The sequence below is a fragment of the Centruroides vittatus genome, unplaced genomic scaffold, assembly GCF_030686945.1.
Source record: "Centruroides vittatus isolate TY-2023 unplaced genomic scaffold, ASM3068694v2 contig_29, whole genome shotgun sequence".
NCBI classification, from domain to species: domain Eukaryota; kingdom Metazoa; phylum Arthropoda; class Arachnida; order Scorpiones; family Buthidae; genus Centruroides; species Centruroides vittatus.
This window is the reverse complement of record NW_027121845.1, coordinates 2,300-18,668: the sequence shown is the minus strand read 5'-3', so window position 1 is coordinate 18,668 and position 16,369 is coordinate 2,300. Positions and strand designations below refer to the sequence as shown.

At 31.0% G+C, this 16,369-nt stretch overlaps 1 protein-coding gene across 1 annotated transcript; it reads right to left on the bottom strand.

Moving 5' to 3' along the window:
* Nucleotides 1–3,204: 3,204 nt before the first annotated feature.
* LOC136972302 (patched domain-containing protein 3-like) lies at nucleotides 3,205–7,211 on the bottom strand. The gene is made up of 3 exons (XM_067266861.1): nucleotides 7,040–7,211; nucleotides 6,642–6,962; nucleotides 3,205–4,448 (listed from the first exon to the last, which is right to left on the bottom strand). The coding sequence occupies exons 1-3, from the start codon at nucleotides 7,200–7,202 to the stop codon at nucleotides 3,205–3,207; spliced, it is 1,728 nt and encodes a 575-aa protein (XP_067122962.1). The 5' UTR covers nucleotides 7,203–7,211.
* Between the last annotated feature and the right edge of the window lie 9,158 nt (nucleotides 7,212–16,369).

The following is a 16,369-nucleotide window of genomic DNA, read 5'->3' as shown; positions in this document are numbered from 1 at the left end:
AATTAAAAATAACAAAATTCTATAAATGGCTCGAAAGCCGAGTCATTAAAATGATAGCCTACTACTCTACGGAAGTGGGATCGCATCCGGAGGTTCGAAAAGTGCAAGAATTTTTGAGATGATCTGTCCGCATATATCGGACTTCGTCCATTGTAGATCTGGCCGAACCCATAAGTGCTCACTATGGCGAGTAGATAAAACCAATAAACACTAGTAGTAGGTTGGCGTCTCGCTGACGGCTAGTTGCGTGGAGTTTTCTGGATTCTCTTTACATAAATAGTGGTCAGTTTTTCATTAAAAAATCATCCCCCGGTTGTCTGTGTATCGCTTTGCTGGAATACAAACCAAATCGAATCTTTAATGAGATTGCTAAAAATGCTCTGTTAGTGCCCACCGGGCAAAAAGAATTTTGATAAAAGTTAAACACTACAGTCGCCATCTACTATCTTGAAACCAAAACATTCTGCGGTTGCGCAGAATATTCCTTATCACCTCTTTAATTTATTTTTTTCTATCCTGTGCATAGAAAGCAGTCCCTTTTCACAATGTTTATTTCAACCGTAAATAAACGAAATAAGTTCAGATTTAATTTACTTTAAAAATTATTTCAAGTATTTTCTTAATTGTCACATTTTGTAATGAAAAGTCCTCTCACCTGTGAATTTCTTGAATTCTTTGGTTATTTTCTAGCTTGCAGGATACCACATGATTTGATTCTTGAAAAATTATATGACGTACTAAATTTTACTTTTCTGACTCGGTATATATAACAGAGGGAATGTATAGCGATCGGTCAAAAATGACTCGGGACGTTGAAACAACGAGAAATGTAAATAAAAAATTATGAGTTTTTCTGTATATATGGATGTTAGTGTGTGTACATGTGTGTGTGGACACGATGGACTAGAATAGGGGCGCCACCTGGGAGGCCTTTTATCCCTCATTTTAGGTGTTACACAAAAAATTTCGAAAAATTCTCTTTCATGACTAGGGGCGAATCTAGGTTTTTCGGGGTCTAGGGCTTATTGAAGTCTAATGGGGACTCATTTTTTGTTAGATTAGGAATCTTTAAATTGAGGCTTAATTTAAAATCGCATCTTGATATCCAAATCAAACCGAATCTATAACGGGATTGCTAAAAATGACCAGTTACGTTACATTGATTACAATAAAACAAAGAATACTATATATTATTATTATTATTATTATTATACTATTAACTATTTTTTACTACGGGATAAGTGCTCATTGTTGATGAAAAAGTATTAAAAATTTATGATAAATAAATTTTTTGGGCCCTTGACACTTGGGAGCTTAGAGCTTAAGCTCTATTAGACCTTATGTAGATCCGCCCCTGTGCATGACCGTTCGTGATGCGCGAACCGACGATCACCGTTTGGTTGTTTTGTTTATTTACCAATTGGTCGCCAAACTAAAGGTGAGCCAAGAAAAAATAACTTAAAATTAAGTAAAAATTATTAAAATTTCATAAGCAATATTGTTTTGATAATTCTGAATTTAGTTTTTTCGTTAGGCAAACAGGCTGTATTCGAAGTTGTATAATGTTTATATCAATTCTGAAGGTCTGCAAAATATCTGTATGGTAAGTAATACTAATCTCGACATTGTTTATTTATTATTTAAAAAATATTAAAATATCGAATATCAATAAATTTAAGATGTACAATATTATAAATGAATTTAACGATACGAAGCTGTATTTTAACTTCTTAGGTTACTTTCCCATTAACAAACTAACTATTACAAAGGTAAGCAATAAGTTTTTTATGTTTGTAGATATTCTATGGCATGAAATATACCGGGTTGTTAAAAATATCTTTCCCAACTGAGAAGGCTCAGGAGCGTGTTTTATTGCTCGAAATGAAACAACATTTGAAACACAGATGCTTCAGATGATGCGCTCGCCATTTATTAAATAAAATTTTTTCGTTCAGAAAGACACATAACGAAATCTGGCAAACTCCGATACCACATAGTAATTCAGTGGTTTTAAGTAATTTTTCATACGCAATGCAAAAAATTTTAATTTACCAATCACTTTAAAACTTCATATTATATATGCACGTTGCGTGAGGTCGCGGCTTAAATATAGATGAAAGAGAACACTAATCGAATTGTCCATTTTGTATGAAATGGGCTACGTCATTAGTTTCCTTATTCGGGTAAAGCCGATTTTTAGGCAACGGCACATTAGTACTAATAAACCAAATGTTCAAAAATATTATCTGATGTTTTTAACCTGTTTAAATCTACGAATTGATCAGATTTCATTAATGTACCTGCAAAATTTCGCGTTCTTTCTGATCACTTTACGTTATAATCCACTAAAACAAAATCGTAAATGCTGGCATTATTTTAATATTGAAAACGTTCTTATTTGAGACAAATATTATTTGTTCAATCAATTAAATACAAATCAGTTATAAAAACATTTTTGGAATAACTATATTGAAGATTTTTTCCATGGCGTGGCACACGACAACTGAATTTACGTATATTGAAAAAAATATCGAACAAAAGCGTCATCCGGCAGAGCTCTAGTCCCATACCAAATATATGAAATAGCAAAATTTTAGCAGTTAACAAATAAAAATTTACTATTGGAGCAACGACTAAAAACAATTTACCACGTGATGTTTTCCAGGATTCGCCACATATCTAACACGTAAATAAAGTCGAGTTTCCCGTATTATGCAACACTTGAGCAATCTGCCAAGATTTTCCTTTCAGATTGCTCAAGTGTTAAGTTCCTTATTCCATCAATTTAATCTAAACATATTTTTATTGGAAACAAATTCTCAAATTATTCATAACACATTGCTATTATAATTCTGTAATAGTAAGTTTATGATGTAAAACACAGATTTAATTTAATCAACCGCTTCATTGTTATCAGCTATCAGCTCGTTGCTCCTACAAAGTCCTTGGCTGTGAGCAATTCTTCGTCATTCCTTGCTATACTTTACTTTCTTTATCCATTATGCAATGTCTAATTTGATTCTGTTAATGAGCATGTATACAATATTTTCAAGCGAGCAGAATATAAAAAATATGTCTAAACATCTGGAATACTTTAATTCCCAAAGGCCAATTCAAGAAAATTGGATTTTTGTTAATATATGCTCATCTATAATTACGTATATAAGAAAATTACCAGTACTGTACATTTATGAATGGAATCATCTATGTGCAGCCAAAATTAATGGATGCTCTTCTTTTTTGACATGCTTTTGTACATGACGCAGTTATCGAGATTATTGTAGGAATAAGAAACAATGCGTGAAATATTGATTGCAGTACAATTAGGAAAACGATTTTAACGAAAGTGTTGTATGCATATAAATTATAATAGGCGATGATTAATAATACCAATCCAGTAGAAATTGTCCCTTGAATTAACGAAAAACCGACGTGGCATAAACTATCCTTTAACTTTTCTTCAGTTGTTGCTTGTGGTGAAGTAATGAAAGAATAGCATATGTGAGTAGGATAATTGACACAAAACCCGATGCAGAGAGTCAAGCTAATCAGAGACACGATGTCCAGATTGATTGCCCATAAAGACATGAATCCGATCGTCTGCACGGTGATGGAGATGACACAGATTGCAACAATAAAAGCGCAATGCAAATTGGGAATTAAAGAAACAAAAATGCCGAAGATTAACAAGGAAGTTATCCAGAACAGTTGAAATGTTAACTGTCTGATAACAATTCCTTGCTCGGCCATAGGTGTTATTACTGTATGGATAACAACGGAAAATGGCGCTTCTTCGGCTATTTTCGATAGATCGTTTACTATTTTGAATTCGGTTAGTCTATTCGAAACATTTTTCGCTGTGAATAAGAAACGACTGGCCACAATATCAGTGTAATTGTGATTAAAAATGATGTCATTGTTAAATTGCTTGGCTCCTATGAATTTCAAGAAGACGTTTCGAAGAGCATCCATAAAATCCTGCTTTTGAGACAGATCGTAACCCCTCAAGGAGTATTTTGATGTGGGATGATTTTGAAATTTTTTGAAATATTTTAACCAAGAAAATTCGTATTCTTTTCCTGCTATATTTTCAATAGTATGAAATTTTTGCATGAATTTATGAACTGACTGTTGAACTTGTGGATTAGAATAATCTAAAGTTTCGTTAATTACCACGTGCACCGTAAAAGGGTATTCGGTAAAATATTTATAAAAAACGTGAAATCCCTGTGTAATTTTGGAGCTTTCTGAATCAAATTTGTAAACATTCAACCCTTCCTGTAAGGACAAAACACCCCATATGCCTATTGACAATAATATAAGATACGATAAGATAGTAATAATTTGTGAAACAGGGTGAAAAATAAAAGCTGAAAATGTATCTCTGAAGAACTTCATAAAGTAGTCTTTATTTTCTTCATTGTAAGGGTCACTTTGTCCAATTGTTACTGTAAAATAAAATGATTTTCTATTGATGAATTAATTTCAGTTGTATGATATTTGATAATAATAAAGAATTCTTATGGTACAAAATATCATTGAAACTATGATGAGAAAAAACTGATAATTTTACAAAACTTTTAAGAAATTTTATAATACTAATTTATTCAACGGACTAATGGGTGGAAGCGAATGTATGTTGTAGCAGATTAACTAACGATTTTACTACAGATGAAATTTAAGATGGAACTACAGATAAAACTTTTTTTGCAATCAGAAACAAATGTAGTAAAATCTACTTAATTATCGTTAAAAAAGACAAGCAATATACATCCATATACTTTTATGAACAATAACCAATAACGTTTCTGTTTCGATATTGTCTACATGGAGCTTGTTTGATAACAGGAATTATTATTCTGGTATAGTTTCTGATTAGCAAAAAGTGTGTGTCTTTTTGAATCGGACTTACTCTCTTTGCTAATCAGAAACTACACTAGTATAATAAGTCTTATTTATAAACAAGGCAGAAGTAGGCAATATCGAAACAAAAAAGTATAACAGTAATGACAAGAAGTAAAAATATTAAAAACCTTTAATGTTGAAGCCTTGAGTATGACTTTAGCTACGAATTGTCGTTATAATCACATCTGTAATATTAAGATTTAAGAGTATGTACTCCTAAATATTCTATGCACTATATATCTTTTTCAAATATAAATATTGTAATGAAATTTAAATTTTGAATTTAAAATATAATGTAAATGAACGTCTGTTCTCATTGTTCGCTGTAACAAAAGCCTCTATAAAAGTTGATGATTACAAGATCTCACGATCTACCGCAGGATGAAAACAAATTTCTGGCAAAACACTCGAAATATGGATTCGAAGTGAGTACAAATGGTGATAATGTAACCGAATTTTCGTTCAGTTCTACTCAAATTAAACGTGTTATTGATTTAGTCTTAATTGCAAGAATTTAATAATATGGAGTGTATATATAGTTTTATATCATTTTTTGGTAGGTAGTTTGATTGTTATTTGGGATTTCCTTGCTCAATCTTTTCACATTCTAGAATGTAAAATAAGACCGGATTAGTTTAGATAGTCCATCGGTTGTTTGTTTGGATGCAAGGAACATCCGTCCGGTTGCTTTTATTCTATACACAAACAATTATATAATCATCTTAATATTAAATACGTGACATTAGAATAGTCTTTGCCTCTTATCTCACTTTTGTTATACTGATAAGTGATAGATGTACAGACTATATTGGATGCAAAAATTTTTCGGTTTCTGACATTGCTATGCTTTCGATATTTTTTAAATTACATCATTAAAACGGAATATTCATTATGAAAAGTATAAAAAATGCAGAAACGAGTTGCTTAACTTTTCCGGCAACGTTTAAAAATAAAATTAATAACGTACTGCGTTATTATTTTTTGTTATTAAAACTTTTTATATCATTAATTATTATAAAGTGAAAAAACTGAATTTTTAATATAAGGAATAGTTTTATCAAATATTGTAAATTTTAATAACGAGTAACATCGTCTTTAAGAACGATTTACTTCAGACATAATGTACGAATTCTTCTATTAACTGCCTCCACGACCTTTAATGAACGAAATTTACTACCACGAATGCCCCAAATACTTAAGTTTAAAATATCGTTTCCCAACGCACGCTAATATCCACATATACAGAAAAACACCCGAACAATTTTGCATTTCTCGAAGTTTCACTGTTTCCTGAGTCCAAAAGTATAAACATTTTGGAAGGTCGTTCATCGATTTATTGCCATACTATTCCTCTGTTATATATAACAAAACCAGAAAGTAATTAATATATATATGTATTATAAAAATAAACTGTTTTGTGTTTGTTGTCACATTTACTAAAAAATATAACTTTCAATATAAAAATAACTTCTAGTTTTTACGTTTCAGCATTTAAAAAAATAAGTAAATAAAGTTAGAATTAAACACTTAATACATAATATTAACTATTTTTATAATATCCAATCTAAAACAAAGACAGCATTAGTTAAAATCTATTTAACGGCGTTTCTGTTTCAAGTGAAATGTCCTGTTATTGAAAAGAAAAGTGTGTAGCACAATAGAGTTTATACTTTAAACCATTATTATAAAATCTAAAATAATTACTGATATAAGTTAAATAACTTTAAAATTTTTACCAAATGCTGGTTTAAATGTCAAAGGATGAAGACCTTTCTCTTCTCTGTATCCACTTAATGCCAAACATCCGCCGAAGAAAAACAACTGAAAGAAATAACTGAAGAAGATGCACGTTGCGGCATACGAAGCAAATATTCTTATACCCGGGAATGGTGACATCATGGCAATGCAATAGGAGAAGAAATTCGTTAGAGACGTTATCGTGATGGAAACTGCAGCGTTGCGATATGTCTGTTCCATTCGTTTTTCTACACTTTCAAACCGCGATCTGTCCACCTTCCAACAAGCCAATACGACAAATGAGTCGTCCACTTCAGTAGCTTCAATATATGACATCAATAAAAATTAGTAGAGCAAACTGTATCAGTATTTGCAAGCATTTTATGGTTTAGCTTACCAAGAATCATGAAAGGAAGACTGACGTTCCACCGAAGATTTTCTACTCCACAGGCGGATAATAATCCAAATGCGGTGGCCACAGCCAGACCGGAAGATACGACACTAGCTACGCCTAACCAGGGTTTGGACTTTACCCAATTGTTAGTCATGTTTGTCGTCATAGAGAAAATGGCCACTACGACCACAGCCACGCTTATCAAGGACTACTGAGATGCGTCTTAGTTCAAAAATAGAACGACTCGATTGGTTCAGGAAATGTTTTAATATGCTCGAAGCTATAATCTTTCAACTTCTTGTACAGTGCCTTCGTCCATACTTCATTCCACTTTTTCTTGTTTGTATCCGATTCGTCTATTGGATACAGTAAGCGAACGGCTTTGGCTTCGAGTATGTATCCTTTGTCGTCTGTCGTCACCCCTCCCAAATTCACACCAGAAATTTTGTACGCGTAGGTTACAGGATCTATATTAACGGGATATTTCAACCTTAATATTTCATTAATAGCATTTTCGAAGTTGTTTAGCAGATTAATAAGTGTATTTTCTAAACATTTGCCATCTACAATCTGACACACGTCCGAGTAACTAATATTCTTTCCATCTACATGAGTTATAATATTTTTTACTACCTTATCTGCAATTTGTATTTCGTTTAAGAATTCTTCGTGTAAAATGTCGCTTTCTCTGTCATTTAGTATGTAAATCATTGGAAAAAGCGGGCGTTTAGTAAGTCGTAAAAAGTCGAAACTAGCCAAATTTGTAGGGAATGTCTTATCTATAAACTGTTTGGCATCAAAAAATTTACCGCTGTCTGCAGTCAAGAGAAAATCGGTGTCGTCATTGGTTTGAATTCTGATCAGTCCGATTGAGAATAAACCGGAGACAATGACAGGAACAATGACAAAATAAACGGGATATCGACTAATTATTACACCAAGTCGACCGATTATATTGGATACGATGTTTGTCAAACACAAACATCTCGTTTCGTTTGAAGTGTCGTGTCTTCTTACCTAAATAATTTAAATGGAAATTACTTTAGCATAGGCATTTGAAATGTTTTATAGAGTCGATTGATTTTTACCTGTTTATTCATTGTCGTGTTGAAGTTGAAAATATTCTGAATTGTCCTGACAATATTCAACGTAAAATGCTTCAGATGGAAAGCCTTATCAGATTGAATGAAGTACTTTTCACCTTTAAAAATAATAGAATATAGTATTAAAATTTGCGAGCAGTAAGTTTACTCTTTTATAAAGTACACTTGTTCTGTATAACATGATATCATGTGATTTTGGAATTCTTCACTGGTTGACTGTCTTGAAATTGTCCAATTTAAGCAAATCTCCGTGAAGTAGTTGCTGTTATTTTTCCCGCAGAAAGTTCTTCTTTTGTCGCAGCATTAAAATTAAAAAATATTACTGTTTGAAATACTACTACATAGAACTCTGTTCACGTAAACTTTCTCAAATATACAGCGTTTGGAGCAATCATGCATACAAAATAACCTGTAAAGAACGGCTGTTTTTATTTTTATTGTCCTCTTTTCAATGTTCTCACTTTGTTAAAAGTGTTTAATAAGAAACACAATGGAAGAAAACAATTGAATGCTTCAATTCTTTAAAAAGTACATATTATTTGTTCAATAAGTTGTTTACTTTTGATATCTAGATTAATTCTCTTTTATTCGTGAGAACAAACGGTTTTATTTACGAGTGGACCATTTGTTTGTGAATCACATTTGTAAATATTAAAGTAAAATTTTTTCTTGATATAGTTTCTAATATTGTATTGTCTTTAATTTAAATTTAACAAAAAAAGTTTTCAAAAGTTTAATTAATTTCCCGTTCGTAACGCATGTATTTTATCGATGAAGGAAGTTAATTCAGTAGCAGGCATTTGAAGGAACAAAATGACGTCAAGAAATTTATCTTTTGTGCATTGTTTTCACGATTGAAGTATTAATAATAATGGCCATTATCAGTCTTTGAAAAATTATAACAACAAAAGTAATCTTGAAAATTTACTACTTTGCTTAAAGAAATTTTTAAAAAATAAAACGATACAACTTCCTGTGTGTGCACTCGGCCAACCCGGTGACGGGTATGATTATAAAAAATATTTTAGTGCAGGCAACACTCAAAACTAAAACTTTACTCTCAGATACATTTGCGTGCATTTACATTTGAAATTTGTGTTTTTGTTTTTATAAAATAACTTCTATCTTTTGAATCAAATTACAACGTAATCAAGTGTAAGGTGCATACAAAAGAAGAAGTATTTCGTATATGCATACCGTATATAAATATATTTAAGTATGTGTCTGCGTAAAAATATAGAACGTGAGATTAAATTACATCCGCATTCATATGATTATCAGCTATAAAGTAATAATTTCTCATCGATTATAAAAAATTTTTCAACAAAATATCGTAACAGATGGCGGCACACACACCGTTTTAAATGTTGCCGGAAAAGTTAATCAACTCGTTGCTTAATTTTTGTTATTAAGTATAATATATTTATTTGGACTTTTTCACGAATAACGTCTGCATTTTTTTCGTATTTTACTAGTAAAATCAGAATGAATTATTATTTATTTGAAACAGCAGAAAACCGTTCATTTTTCAACATAATGTCATTAACAGTGAAAATATTAATGTTTTATAATTTCTCTCCTCTGCGAACAAAGGAGAAAGAAAGCCCATTGTGGGTTTTCCCTTCTCTCTTGGCTTCCACATTGTTTTCTTGGGCAAGCCACGGAAACAATGGGGAAGCCAGGTTGTGAGAAAAGAGGTCCGACATGTTATCCATACGTGCAACATGTCCGACATTTTATATTTCTATCGATTACGTATCGTACATTCTCCCGCAGATTCTTAAGCTACGATATGAGACCTAATCGAAACAAGATGTACAGTACTTCTATACACGAAACGGGCAATTATTGACACAATGCTGAGCTGCAACTATTAATAAAATTTTTAATTAATTTAATTTAAAATATATTCACTTTAAATGAGTAGTGGCTTGCCGCTGTACATCATAGTTTTCCTTAAACAATAGAGTAGTGTCTGTCGTGTATCTAACACATAATGGAGGAAAATATTCGAATTGAAATAAAGTGACTTTATCATATAGTTAATCGGACCTGATGCCTCGAGTCTTGCCATAAGTGCTGTTGTCTTTAATTTATTTTTATATTTTTATATATCTAAAACAATTTTTATAGTAACCGGTATGTGTAATATGATTTTAATTATATCTTTTAATGAGAACGAAGTACTTTATATAAATTAATTCAATAACTAACGAATTACAATGGTGATTACATATTCTGGATATTTCCACTAAAATCTAAGAACTTCAATGAAATATTGATAAGTGGAGAGATAAATAGTGAAGAAGAGCAAACAGATAGAACAATTGAGTGATTTAACAACAACGAGGATTCAGATTGAGTTCAAAACCAAAAAAGTTTAAAACAGTTTGTAATGAATTATTAACACGACGGGAAACAAACAATCCATTCTGCAAGGTGTAGAGTTTACCCGCGTCGAGCCGGCGAAGTCGAACTTTGACATCATCTCTCATACTATCGAGAAACGGAGAAGAACCAATAAACTAAAAAATAGAAAAAGGGAAGTGTTTATAATTTTAGAACGCAATAAAAGGAATCGACAATAGAAAATAGCAGCGCTGGTGTTTTAGTTCTATCGGTAATTTCGGTCGGAGTCGAAATGATGGTAGACCATCCGTACGTTTTTCGCGACCCGAACGGATTTCAATTCTCCACTTAAAAGACGAATCGGGGAGCGAGAGAAAGAAAGAGCAAACATTCAATACAATATTTAGGAACGAAAATTATATAAAAACTCATATGTTCAAAGACATACAGCGGGAATTTTCATCTTAGTCACCTCATTCCTCTGAGTGTCATCGTCAAAAGAAACGAGTTTGAGGAAATTTCCGTGTGTTCTAGGAAAGTTCCATCAGCCACCAACTCGCTGCTGTCCCGGGTGGCTCGACATACGAAACTTGCATAGAAAATCAGCGCATTCGAACGTTCGGTACATTTGATAAATTTCTTTTTTTGATCCGGCAAGTACTCATTTGCTTGTGGAAGAAACTTTTCTATAAACGAACGGTTCTGTAAGGCGCTTTTGTATTTCCTGCCTCATACGACACCACCCACATAGGAGAGTGCCACTAGATCATCCCTGATCAGGATTTAACCATTTTTCCTCTTCAAGTCGGCATACTAACTTTACAGCAACGTCAAAATGCAAATAATTGCTTCATTAGTTGCGCAGTTGACGTTTATCAACATTCATGGACAAAAAACAAGTAAATATCAAGCAATTTTACTTTAATTACAGTTAATAAAAGATATTATATTACTATTTCATATACAGTAGAGCATCGATTATCCGACCCCCGATTAACCGACTTATCGGTTAACCGACCGTGTTCTAGTTCGGCAAATTCGAATGTCCCATAGTGATGTGGCGCTACAATATATTTGGTTATGTCTTGGCTACTTTAATATTATTTTTGTTAAATTTTTGCATGTTTTAGCTGGCAGCACTGGCTCGACTATGAAAGGGAGGCTAGTACTTAAACCAGGCCTACTACACTATACTAATAATGTATTTTTTCATACTTTTCGGTTATCCGACTTTTCAGTTATCCGACCAACCCCAGTCCCCAATTAAGTCGGATAATCGATGCTCTACTGTATATATTTTTAAGTCATATATTAACTTAAATATATAGCATTCGATATATTAATTGTTACTTACCGAATAATTTTACTATTACAAGAAATTAAAAACAATAGTACGACACACACGTGCGTGACTCTCTCAAGTGGAACTTCTACTGTGTTCTGCAACTATAGAATTTCTCGTGGATGACGTAGATTTGTGGTAATTTTCGACACAATGCTTTTTCGACGACTGAATTTTAAGTTTTCGCTTCGAGCTATTATTAAATTCGTTCCTAATACTGCTTTTATATTTTTAATTTTATTTGTACGATAATTTATAATTAGTTTAAAATCAATCCCATCATTAATTGTTAGAAAATTAAATGTAATTTGACTGAAATTTTCAAATTTCGATCCTACGTATTCCCACTTTGGTTGTTTATTATGTTGTATTAAGTGCAATCTTCTGACATTCACACTGTTTTATGCAACAAGAAGTGATTTTATTCCTATACTGAAGGCTTTAGAATTTGTTTGCATGCTTCAATATTAACTTTATAATTTTTTTCGAGCATTTCGTATTTTAAAATTGTTTATTTAAAAATTGCAAAAGTATTATTTTTCTTTATAAAGTTGCTTTCCCACTATATCTAAAATTATTTCCTTCTTCCTTCTTTTAAATATTACATTTGATTGAGTGTACGGATATGCTGCAAACCTGTTTTGAAGTGAATAGACGTGAATGAAATTTTTATTTATTTGTAATGATTGAAGTTAATCATACCTGTGAAAGACGGAACTGCATTTTCTATAGTTATAACTGAATTTTCTAGTACATTTTCTATCCCCGCTGTAATATAAAACAGAGGAAAAATATGGTGATCAGTCGAATAAAAATTTCCTCAATTATTACATTTTTTAACTCAGAGGACCATCAAACGTCGGTAAATGCAAAAAACTTGGTAGGATTGTCTGTATATACTTGTATATAATATGTAAGTAAGCAGAGGAACGATGTTGCTCATCCGGTTTGGATCTTAATAGTTTATAACCTGTATATTTATTAACTACTTCGAAAATTTTTTAATTTTCTTTTATAAAAACATCTCTATCGTTAACAGTATTCTTTATCTCATCTTATAATATAATCGATATGTGTTGATGTTAATAATAAGCGCAGAGTGAAAACGGTTAGGAGTGGAAAGCTGAAATTTGGTACACAGTTTGGGTATGTTACGAGAATGTACACTAAGAAGGGATATTTCAGAATTATCTCCTACGGGGGGATGGAGAGAATTAAGGCTTCACACGAAGAACTCGGCTTTTACCGTACTATTTTAGATGCAAATTTATGCGTTTTTGCGGGAAATCAAACATACTTTAGACTCGTCTAAAACTTCTGTAAGTAGCTTCAGAAAAGTGAAGACCTTATTTTTACACCCGATAAAAACAAATGATAATAATAAGCGCAGAGCTCAGATAATTAGGAGTCGAAAGTCGAAACTTGGTACACAGATAGGGTACGTCATGAGAATGTACACTAAGAAGGGATTTTTGGATATTCCTCCGCGTGGAGAGAGAGAGAATATTAAGAATCATAGTAAAGAATTCTGCTTCTATTGTACTATTTTAAATACAGTTTTTTGGGTTTTCACAGAAAACAGACATATTTTTGGACTATTTAAAAATTCTCCAATTAGTCTCGAAAGAAAGTAAACAATTCTTTCATCTTGTGGAAACTGATAAGATTGGCTATAATATAATAATCTTAATTTTCGCTATCGTTACTTTTTGTCCGAGCAATGCCGGGGCTCAACTGCTAGTTGTACGATAATTACTAATAGAAAAAATTTTAAAATAAAATATCGTAACAGATGGCGCCAGATATTTTTTATGTTTAGCCGGGCAACTTACGCAACTCTGTTCTAGAAATTTATCGTAAGGTGTAATGAAATTATAGCTTAAACTTATTATTAACATTTGAGTCATAATATGTAATTATCGAAAAATTAATCATGTAATTATTTGTAAGCAATTTCATGTGAATTTTGTTTAATTATTTTACGAAACGAGTTTAACAAGTTATTTATTGTGATAATTCTCAAAACTTTAATACAAATATTAATGATTCTATTTTGTAACATTCGTACCTTTTACATACAACTTTACTAAAATTTATTATAGATTTTGTTTTTGAAAAAATGATTGAATACAAATCAAGTATTATACGAAAATAAATGTACTGTATTATTCTTGTTCATTTCAGATGCATTTCAAATATCATTTTGAAATTCACGGAAAACTTCTATACGTTATCAGCCATTGTCTTGGATTTTAACTAAAAAAATTGTTACGTCAATTTTACCACGCTTATCTACAACCTTCAGATTAATAATTGTCTATTGTGTATAAAATAAAACCTATTGATATAGATAATTTTAAATATTCTTTTGTCTTCTGAAAAATTTTAAAAAAATTACTCTTTCGTGGATAGCATCGTCAGTATTCAAATCGATAATCAGAAAAACTATCAATTAATTTCAAAGGTTAATGTTACCTTAGGTAGCCAAGATGGCGGCTCGTCTCTAATTCCAGTAAGGAAACAGTGGGACTCACGTTCTAACCTAACCTAACTTATTCTAATAATTTGGTTGCTAATAATTATGGTAATTTATTAGAATAGGTTAAGTTAGGTTAGGTTAGAACGTCAGTCCCACTGTTTCTTTACTGCAATTAGAGACTAGCAGCCATCTGGGCTACCTAAAGTAACATTACCCATTTCAAATTTCTGTATTTACTCAAAATTTTGAAAATTAGTGCAGATGAATACTAAAGAAAATTACCATCACAATTTAGTTCACAATAAACCGTACACATTTGTTGTGATTATTTTTTCCAAAACGTTTATCTTGAGCAGCGTAAACTTTAATAAGTGTATTATTAATTCACTTTTCCAAAAAATTTACAATTTTGTTTTATTATCTGTTTATGATATTTTAATTGTCTTCTATTCTCAATTATTATAAAATTGTAAAAGCCACATTTTCGAGGTTAAAGTAAGTTCCGTAACAAACTTTAAATGCCGATGACGAATAATAGTTTTATGAATTCTTACCTTCTCCGAGATTTCACACGTGATCACCTTTTCCTTTATTTTTTAACCATCAAAACGCTTAATATACAAACCATTCTGCAATGTTTTAAATATTTTTGTCGTTTGGGGGTAAAAATAATTATGCCAATGCGCGCACTGAAATTATACAAACATTGGCATTTGTACAAAAAAAAAAAGTTTTTTTAATTTCTCTACGTTTGAAAACAACATTCAAAACTTTACTACGTTATTTCTTTTATTAGACAATCGCCACTATTTATTTTGAAGGTTAAAGATCAGATGATAAATTCCCAGTTCAGCTAAGCTATCTTATAATTTAGATAATTTCAGATAATGTGATTAATCTTCTGTGAAAGTTTCCTTAATTTGATCATTAAGATGCAATTTAAAATTCTTAATTTTTATCATTATATCTTTATAATGTTAAACTTATTTGTAGGATACGATCTATTGGTTTTTCTTGTCAGAGAAACGTATATGTTACTTCGAAATTCGATTTCATAAATTGATTATTACGAATTTTATGTTTATACGGAAAATTTTTCATAGACTTGCTTTGCCGCAATGTATAATTTGAATCGAATTTAGTTATTATAAATTCATGTTTTTTGCTATTTTTGGTTTAGGATTTCTTTTTTCCACTCTGTTTTTTATATTGAAATGTAAATTATATTTTAAAATCGAGTTTATTATTATTATGAATAAATATTTCGATGAAAAAATTAAAATCAACATATTGACCTTCAGACATGTGAAGTATTGTTTTAGAAGAACAATCGGCGACTGAAAGGGTGTTTAAATTCCTGTAAATGTATTCTAATATGATAGCTAAAACTAGTGTTACGAATACACGGAAATCTGGATATAATGTAAAATAACCTCTAAACCTATCCCTCTTATATACAAGATAATTAACTTCACCTACATATTTCGCTAAAACAGGAAATAGCAATTTAAGCGATATTCTCTAGTGAAAAGATAAGAATTAAATTATAGGAAAAAAACAAATCAACCTATATATCTGGAATTAAAAAAATAATAAATTTTGAAAAAGAACTACCATATTTTCGAGCTCGATAAAAAAATGAAATTACAGAAAAAAGAAGTTAACTTATATCTCCAGACTTGAGGAAATAATTAAAAAATAAAAAAAACAAGTTTGCCTATATCTCTGGGCTACAGGAAAATCTATCCTAAAATAATAAAATGCCTAAATGTTTTTCTCGTTAGTTTATAATCAATGACATTAACACTTTTTCAATTAGAATCTTTCTGAATATTTAAATATAAAAATCCAGCAACAAGTAGGTAAATTCCCTGTCTACATTTGGTGGCATTATTTGTTATATATTTTATTAAGAAAATTTCACATTATTAATTATTATAAAATTATTGTAAAATATAAAAAAGTGACTCATTTAAGGTTAAGTTACGTAATAATTATTAAAACATATACATGTATACACAGTGTAGGCCTATTTGTCTTTCTAATTTCATTTATCTATA